At 37.5% G+C, this 10,000-nt stretch overlaps 1 protein-coding gene across 1 annotated transcript in view; it reads left to right on the top strand.

Moving 5' to 3' along the window:
- LOC144967675 (bile acid-sensitive ion channel-like) overlaps positions 1 to 10,000 on the top strand; it is a 30,558-nt gene that overhangs the window by 3,732 nt on the left and 16,826 nt on the right. Inside the window, exon 2 of the mRNA XM_078905202.1 lies at positions 7,623 to 7,846. Within this exon, the coding sequence (XP_078761328.1) occupies positions 7,638 to 7,846 (209 nt within the window). The 5' untranslated portion in view covers positions 7,623 to 7,637. The remainder of the gene's footprint in view (positions 1 to 7,622; positions 7,847 to 10,000) is intronic.

Genomic DNA, 10,000 nt, shown 5'->3' with positions numbered 1-10,000 from the left:
TGAGCACGTTGAGTCGACATTGGGCGATATAAATGCTCTAGTTTTTTGTTTTGTTTTTTTTTATTTTTTGTTTTGTTTTTTTTATTTTTTATTCGGTGTTTTTTTTCGTTTTTTTTTCTTTTTAGAAGCTGTAATGTTCATTTTTGTGTATATAACTTACTATAGACCATACAGTTTCTGGCGACTTTTGTACTCCCCTAGACAGCTGATTGCATTGACAAAATCCATTTCAATAAACACCATCCGCATTCCAACGACATCAAACTCATTACCTTCATGTTTATTTATATTAAGACCAGAATCGTGTGAGTTCAGTTTGTTTTTGTCCCATGAGCAACGAGCACGAATGTGTGCTTAATTACCTTTCACATAATCATGAGATCAATATGATTATTTGATATCGATCTGTTTATGACCGATGTATCAATTGCCCCATAATTACAATCAAAGTCACTCTTCGAGTCTCTGCTTATGACTGGTACGTTTTATAGGACATGCGGCTATGTGGTCTAGTGGTATGACACTCGCTTTCGGATCGGAAGGTCCTGGGTTCGAGCCTCGCTCGGCGCATAGTTGAGGCCTTGGAAAAGGCTCTTTACTCACTTTCTCTCACCGTACTCACCTTGCCGTTAACAGCGTTTCTCTGTCCGAAAAAATTGTAATATCGCCTAACAAGGGTCATGTCCCGTCCTACATAATAATAATGATAATAAATGGCATTTATATAGTTATCACAGGCTCTAAGCGCTTTACAGTGATATAAAACAAAACATATTACAGTGAGACAAGTGTGAAGGAAACGTGATACGAATTCAATTTAACAACAACAAAATATGAAAATAATATTGCAACATTATGACGTAAAAAGATAAAACTTTAAGCGAGATTTGAACGTTGTCAACGAATCCGAGCATCTAACGTGTGATGGGAGAGAGTTCCAAAAATGGGGGGCCGAAAATTGAAAAGATTGTTCACCTATTTTACGCAATGGCTTGGGTTTGACAAGGATTGATTGGTCATTGCTTGACCTCAAGCTTCTATTGGGGACATATATGTTTAGAAGGTCTTTAATATAGGAGGGACTGTTCGTGCTCAGGGATTTGTAGACAACAGTACAAATCTTATAGGCAACTCTTTTTTCCACAGGAAGCCAATGTAACTCACGGAGAAGAAGAGTTGCTGACGGGTATTTTTTGTTGTTGCGTACAATGAGCCTGGCTGCGTTATTTTGAGCAACCTGAAGTTTGCTAATTTTGTCTTTAGCTAAATTCGCCCAAAAGGAGTTACAATAGTCCAATTTAGATAAAACCAGGGAATTAATTAAAAGTTCTGTTATATGCTTCGGTATTAAATTACGAATTTTGCTTATTTTTTTCATTTCCATGTACATAGATTGTATGGTGTTATTCACGTGGCTTGTCATGGAAAGATCCTTATCAAAGATGACGCCAAGGTTTTTTGCTTTATTTGAAAATTCTATTGTGCTATTTCCAAGAGTAGTAGGTGATTTATTTGCCTGTTTAAGGATACTCGGCTTTCCACACATTAAAATCTCAGTTTTACTATCATTTAGTTTTAACTTATTGTGGTACATCCAAGATTTAATCTCATTAAAACAGCTCGTAATTCGTTTTATTAAGAACTGTAAATTACTAAGGGGTGCTGAATCATATATTTGCGTATCATCTGCATAAAAATGATAACTCAGATTGAATCTGGATATCACACTAGAAAGGGGCTGCATATATACAGTAAAAAGGGCTGGGCCAAGAACAGAGCCTTGTGGCACTCCAAAATTTAGTAAAACTTGTTCTGACTGACCGCCATTCACCACGACAGTCTGCCATCGATCCTGTAAATATGATGTAAACCATTTAAGGGCAATTCCTTTTATGCCGAACGTATTTTCTAGTCTTCTTAACAAAATGTCATGGCCAATGGTGTCAAAGGCAGCTGAAAGATCTAAAACGCATAATACATTGATATTGTTAGCATCAACATTACATAACAAGTCATTAAAGATTTTAAGAAGCGCCGTTTCAGTACAACATGTTAAATGTTGCTCTTTGCCAGGGACCCCTTGTAAAGCGATTTGAGCACGTTTATTGGATATTGCGCTAAATAAATGCTCAATTTTTTTTTTCAAAGCGATGCTCAGCGGTACGGTCTTTGCTTCGTACCCGAAAGGTACCGAGTTCGATCACCCGCCGCTGCTGCGCTGTGTGGCATTAAGCAAGTAATCTCGCTCGCCCTAGCATTATTTGCGGCGCTGTACTGCGGCTGACGCCTAGGATATTCCAGTCTTCCCTTGGAATAGACCCTATAGAGACAAATTTAGCCTAGGGGATGAATAAAGGGAGTTTTATTATATTTTTAAAAATGTAATATAACTAACTAGAGCATTTGAATAGGGCAGTATCCACTGGACATGCTCAAACCGCTTTACAAAAGTTCCCTAGCAAACAGGCGATATTACAATTTTTACTGATAAAGACAAAGCTATTAATGGCCAGGTACTCATTTTATGCCTGAGTACGGTGAAATAATGTGAGTAACCTTTTCCAAGGGCTCAACTTGCGCGGGACTCAAAACACGGAGCTTCTGGTCCGAAGGTGAGTGTCATACCACTGGACTCAAAGCCGCATATAGATTGATTACAACTCTGATGACTCATGTGTTAATGGGTAACTGACTATAATAGGCAGTGACGCATACTGTAAGAGGGCAATTACAAAAAGGACGTCTAACAGGCGACTTGCACGTTATAACATGTTAGTTCTTTATGCCCGCTAGAGGCGGAGCAGGGGTGAGGGTTCTTGAATAAAACAAAATGTTGAATATGTACTGCCAAAACCTGGAATTGTTCAAAATTGTAACCAAAAAAATTTGACTGGTGTTATTGATTTGTGCGGTCGAGATTATTTCTACCCCCCCCCCCTCCCCCCTTTGTCCACCCAGCAGTGATTGGGTATCTGGGTCTGTTAGATCTGGCGGAAAGTATTTTGCGATAGGCTCTATCGAAACCAGGATAAACTCCGGGCCCATGGGTCTAATGGCTCTGCCTGAAGCAGTACTTTTTTATATTTTTGAATTTAAAAATCCTTTTGATGTGGAATTGATTGGGTTGATAATTGTTGGAACCCATGGATTGTCACCGACGTGTACATTTATGCAGGTATAAGGTCTGAACGCAATTATGGGCCCCGTTTAACATTCTTGTAATGGACAATAGTTTGTGTCAATATTTGAGAATTCCATTACAACAATGAGTCTTTAATGAATTGGGTTATCAGACCTGCAAATACGTGCACGTCGATTGCAACACACAGATTTATATTGTGAAGTTCAAAGTTTTGGCACGATGGCGATGCCTCGTTTATTTCTTCAATGGTTCATATGGAACTAAATAGCCAATTCATACAATGGAAAATACGTTTCATTATTCTAATCACGAATTTCATTTTTAAACTTGATTTTTTAATATATAGCGCAATATCCACTAGACTTGCTCAAAGCGCTTTACAAAGGATCCCGGACCCATAGCAACACGTAACATGTAGGACGAGACATGACTACGTCAGAAAATTGGTCCTTTCAAATTTCTACCAATTGAAATTACCCTCATCTTGGCAAAAACTCTAAAACCTGAGACTTCGCGAGGTCCCCTTTTTGAGAGTTTTTTTTAAAATATGAGCTTTCCTGTGGTAAACCGGTACCCTCAAAGAGACACGTGATATGGACGTTTAGGATTTTCTCTTTGTCAGCCAAACGCTCAGTGTCTGTTGATTGTCGTGTCTCGTTGACAATAGGAGAATCCATAAAGTCCACATCCCTTTGATTGTGAAGCGAGTACTCTACCAACTGAGCTATCGGGTCACAAATTTGAAACTTGAATCGTGTGTGTGGCTATGTACTCATGTGGTATGACACTCGCTTTCGGATCGGAACGTTCTGGGTTCCAGCCCCACTCGCCGCAATGTTAAGTCCTTGGAAAAGGCTCTTACTCACATTCTCTCACCGTGCTCAGGTGTAAACGAATACATGGCCGTTAACAACGTTGTCTCTGTCGGAGAAAAAATGCAATATTGCCCGACAGGCCTTATGTCTCTCTCTCTCCATATTACGAGTTGTTGTTGGTTAGGAAAACTTTGTAAAGCTCTTCGAACATCTTCAGTATTTATTGCGTTATATAAACGCTTTTTTTTTTTGTATTTCTTTTAATTGGGTAGAGAAATTTTCAATGCTAAAAACAAAGGAGGGGACAAAATGGATGCGTTGTGTTAACCTATTTGCCCTTTGAAAATATTGAATTAAAGTTAATAAAATAGTCGCACTAAAACGGAACAAAATATTTGGACTCCGAAGTATATTCCCATGTACGGTAGAAGAAGATGTAAATATATCATAGGGTGTCATAAGATGTATCTTGAAACGTAAACCCGTTATCCCCTTTATTTCACCCATCGTATAACCATTTTTCTCTTGTGTGGTGTCCGGGGTCCTTCAACGCAGAGGGTGCATGAATAGCCCAACGCCAAGCCAGCTGGCGTAAAAGGCGACTAATGGTGTGTGACTCACCCTTTTTTGAGTTACCTGGTCCTCCAGGTTTTGGGGGTTGTCGAAGGGTTTTCACCCCTTCCCTAAAACTCAAATTGTAACAGAAACACAAGCGGACAACTCAAAAAATGTTTTAGCTTGGGCGACCGAAGAGTTTCTAAAAAAGTTAGAGCTCACGATACAGAAGGATGGAAACTGTTTGCCTGTTGCTTGTACCCCGACCAAGGATGAAAAAGGCAATGATGATGATGATAACCATTTGCTTATTAGCTAAGGAAGAATTTAGTACTAAAATGTTCCTCAAACCAGACATCCATTTATTAAACAAACGTTGAATGCTTGGACACTTTCATAACAGTTTTAAATGAATTTGCCCATCAAAGCAATCTATGACTGTTCCCTGTTTTGATTGATTGGACTGTAATAGAACATTTACAGTTATGGGCCCATGGGGCCTTTGTCAAATACAAGCCATTGAAGCTTGAAGATATTTGGTATATTTGTTGGGGTTTCTTTTTGTTTTCTTTTTAATGTGACAATTCAAAATTCCGGACGCCTTGTATTTCTCTAAATATGCCAGAGATTTTTTCCGTCTGAATTTGAATGGATAACTTAATACAAATAATAATCTGCCTGTTATATTTCATAGCACTCATCCGATTGGCAATTTGGGGTTTTCAAAAACCACTAATGGCATAACATGGATCTGTGTTTGTGTGTCTTTTATTGTTTGTGTGTGAGTATGTTTTGGTGCGTGTGAGTGTGTATATATATATATATATATATATATATATATATGTGTGTGTGTGTGTGTGTGTGTATGGATGTGTGTGTTCCATCAAATTAAACAAGCAATGGAATGATGGAAGCTCCGGGTCACGTGTGTCTGATTAACTAACAACATCAATGAATCCGGCTTAAAAACAGACTCAGCCATCAGGCTGTGAAACTATTTGTTGTGGTGTACAGGAAATAGGGTTCAACAGTCGTGACGTCACTTCCCTCGTAATGACGCATAGTAACTTAGTAACTGGTTCTAAACTATCGGATCGATGGCGGACGCCTTATGACAGTATCTGTCTTCGTCTAATAAATGGAAGCTTACAATTCAATACTTATCGTTATTTTTTCCTTCGAGCTTCAAACAGCAACAGTTTCTTTATCCTTTATTTTACGCGTCGTATTACTATTTTTATGTCATTTGTTTTTTAGCTGAGGAAGAATTTAGAGCTGATACGTTCCTCTTTGGTTGATATTTAGTATATTATTTGTTATTTTGTTATTCAGACTTCTACAATATAAAATTCTGGGAGTTTCGTATTTCACTCAATACACCAAGAATGTTTTCCTCTTGAATTCGAATGAAAAAAACATGAGCTTTTATATAGCGCAATATGCACTAAACGTGCTCAAAGCGCTTTACAAGTGGCCACTAATCAACAGCAATACAAAACATGTAGGACGTGACATGAGAAAATATTACAATTTTTTTTTACGCACAGAGACACCGCTGTTAACGGCCAAGTCCTCATTTTACACATGAGTATGGTGAGAGAATGTGAATAAAGAGCCTTTTCCAAGGACTCAACTATGCGCCACTCGGGACTCCAACCCACGACCTTCCAATCCAAAGACAACTGTCATACCACAAGACCAGATTACCGCACGACATTTTTTAAAAAATTCATCTGCTTGTTCCATTTGATACCGCCTATCACGATTATCAATTTGGGATTTCAAAACCCACTAACGGCATGGCATAGATTTGTCTATTTTAGTATGTGTATTTGTCTGTCTGTGTGTGTGTGTGTGTGTGTGTGTGTATGTGTGTGTGTGTGTGTGATCAATTTAAACAGGCAATCGGATGACTGGCAGCAACGTCAACGAATCCCAGGCCAAAACAGACTAAACGATCGTGCTGGAAACGATTTGTTATGTACATGAATTCAAAATGGTCATTAAAGCCTTTGGGACAAAAACTGATAATGGACGCGTTATGAATGTCGCTCTCTTTGCACTCTCAAAGTATTGAACAAGAGTTAATCAGATATAATCTCTAACAAAGAACAAAGTAAATCAGAACAATGTTCTGTTTTGAAGCCGTCATACCCATTTATGATCAACGCTATTTACAGATTACGCAGTTTATAACAGCCTAGTATTTACATTCCATTTATAGAGTAATCGACAAATAAATAGGCTTTATTCCTACATCCGTTGTTGATGAAATAATGTGGTGTGATTTTTATACGTCTTTATGTTGGAGTTCAACCCTTTTATCATTTTCTTCTACAGGTTATTGTTGTTGGGTTTTGTTTTTGTGTTTTGTTTGTTTTGTTTGTTTTTTGGTTGCATTTTAGCCTTTTCTTTCTTTTTTTTTCTTTTTGTATTTTGGGGGAAGATATTATACGATAGAATGATTTGTTCATGATATTCAACATTTCAAATCTAAAAATTGGATTTTTACTTTTAACAACTGAGAATATTTTTTTTTCAAATGATAGTTGTTGTTTTTCACATTGGCCAGCTCTCTGATTGCGACGGTAAACTCAGATCTTGACGCTTTACTCAGGCTTGCCAATTTAGGCGTTTTTAATACCAAATTCTAAAAAAAAAAGGCCTTTTTTGGGAGTCCCTGTTGATTAGTTGGTAGAGCACTCGCTGCAAGGGCAGTGCTATCAATTCCATTCGAGACACCCTCTCTCCTTTCCGTCGACCCAGCAGTTATTGGGTAGCTGGCTTTCTTAGATATGGCGGAAAATATATTTACGATAGAATATCATCCTGTTCAACGGTTAGCTAACATTGCTATTATCAATGTAAAATTCAGAAAGAGTTTGGAGCGGGCACTTGTATCAATAATGATGATAAAAATAGGATATGGAGAAGTGTCAGATTGAAACAGGCGTCATGTCTCTGTCTACATGTTAAGTGTTGCTGTTGGTCAGGGACCCCTTTGTAAAGCGCTTTGAGCACATTTAGAGGATATGGCGCTATATTATATAAGCTCAAGTCTATATTCAACAAAGGACCTACAGTACTCTTTTACGTTTATATATTTACAGTGTCGTAAATACGAAATGAATGGCAATCAGTTCGCTGATGTGGTGGACCAGGCATATCCTAAAGCCAAGACTAACACAGGCCTGTCACCCGTGGACGACAAGTTGAAAACGGAGGCCGATTTGTCCAACAGGATGAAAGAGAAGCTGATAAGCTTGAAAGCTTTCGCCAATGAGACCTCGGCGCACGGTATCAAGAATGCAACGTCAGGGAGTAAACACAGAAGGTAGTGACTCGAGTCTATCAAATTAAGAAACTAAGGAGCAGATAAGATAGAGATCTGAACAAGTGTATTTTTTTTTTAATGGAATAACTCAAATTAAATGTCTTCGTCCTCGTCCTCTCAATGCATGTGTTGTTTGATGCAAGCGAGGGTTCACAGCGTAAAACGCGTACCCTTGTGAAGAATATGAGTATTAAAATTGTTCCAACTATCGAGGGCCTCTTTGGTGTAATGGTAGCACGTCTGACCGGTAGTCAGAAAGTCTGAGGTTTGATCCTTAGTCGATGTAGACTGATTTTTTGGAATGTTTTTTTCTTGTATTTTTCTTTCTTGCTTTGTCTAGTGGTATGACACTCGCGTTCGGAAGGTCCTGGGTTCGAGCCTCGCTCGGCGCATAGTTGAGTCCTTGGAAAAGACTCTTCACTCAACATTCTCTCACCGTACTCAGATGTAAACTGAGTACCTGGCTGTTAACAGCGTTGTCTTTGTCCGAAAAATTGTAATATCGCCTAACAAGCGTCACGTCCCGTCCTACATGTTAAAAGTTGCTGTTGACCAGGGATCCCTTGTAAAGCGCTTTGAGCACTTTTAATGGATATTGCGCTATATAAATAAGCTCAAAGCTCAATTTGTCTTCACATTCCATAATACTTGTTCAGATCTTTATTTGCGTCGAGTCTCAGCAATCTCGGATTTGGATTTTTCTTGAATTTAGATCATTTTGCTCAACCCAACATAAATCCATATTGATGTATTAAGTCCAAATTAGAGAATGGGAATATTTTTAACATTCATTCGATAGTTCGCGTAAACAGTGATCAAAAGAGTGACGACGTGTTCAATGGGACTCAATGACCGATCTTTACATTGTTGATTTAGCAAGCATACTCACTTCTAAACACATTTTAACTCTCTCCTTACCAGCTATTTTAGAATTTCCCCCGAAAATTCACACCAACCCAGCACAAAAATAGACTTTTCTTACTCAAATAAAAAAGTAACAAGTGCATTCGATACAGAACGTTGTTCAGAAAAATAAGCTCGACAGCACAGTGTTTAGTAAAAATAGCTGTAATCAAAGCATTTCTTTACATGTTGTGATGTACAAGGGAAATCAGAGTGAGAAAATTGTCGGTTGCATCGTAGCGAATGTGACGATTTTCCTATGGGTGATAAGGACAGGGTTAAAATAAATATTTTGGTCAGAATAAAAATTAGGTCAAATAATCGACCGGTTAACGTAGACCTTGAGATATCAAAACGCCTCGGACAGGACACGTCTTTTGAAGTTTTAAGTTGCTTGGTTTTGTCGAGTTTGTTTTGTTTTGTTTTTTTGCTGTTGTTTTTTTTTTCGTTGTTGATTTGTTAACTTTTCTTTTTTATTTGTTTCGTTTTGTTTTGCTTTTGTTGTTGCTTTTTTGTTTTGTTTTGTTTTGCTTTTTTTTCTATTTTGGCAAGTCAGGGTGGCCTAATATAGTGTGTGTTTGAAGTCCATTAGTTATCGCCAAAGTGTAAAATGAATGTTTTGAAGGTATGAAAAAATAGTAGGTCATTGGCCATCGCTTTTAATGTCTATCATTTTCCATGTCTATCCCATAGTTGGGTCAATTGTTCTATCTCAGATATTACTCCAGTAAAATCATATAGAGAAATGACAGGAAATATAAAGTCCAACGGCCTAAGGACAAAACAGATCATATATAACTGATATTCACTTTTGAAAAAGACTCATGAAAACACATTTGAGAGGCATTTAGTCGTACTGTATGAAGTTTTATATCCATACTGTTGTCAATGCATGCTTGTGCATATTTTATGCCCTACTTTTCTTTTTATGTTTTTTTTTATTAATTTTTATGATTCGAAATAAAGACGAACATAAAATTTAATGTTTAGCACGCAATGGTTACAATGGTGAATTGACCTATTATTATTATTATTATTATTATTATTATTATTATTATTATTATTATTATTATTATTATTATTATTATTATTATTATTATTATTATTTCGGGCTCAAAACTCTTCTTCAGCCAACAAAAAAAATATTAAAACATAAATACATAGATCGACGAGCTGTTATCGATTTATTCCGAGACACTCAATCTTTGGACTACTTGTAACTTTGGAACCGTGAGGCGAATAGAGCAGGAC

This window comes from Berghia stephanieae, chromosome 3 (genome assembly GCF_034508935.2).
Source record: "Berghia stephanieae isolate SIO BIC M18660-M18661 chromosome 3, UCSD_Bste_1.3, whole genome shotgun sequence".
Taxonomy (NCBI): Eukaryota; Metazoa; Mollusca; class Gastropoda; order Nudibranchia; family Aeolidiidae; genus Berghia; species Berghia stephanieae.
This window is presented reverse-complemented; position numbering and strand designations above follow the sequence as displayed.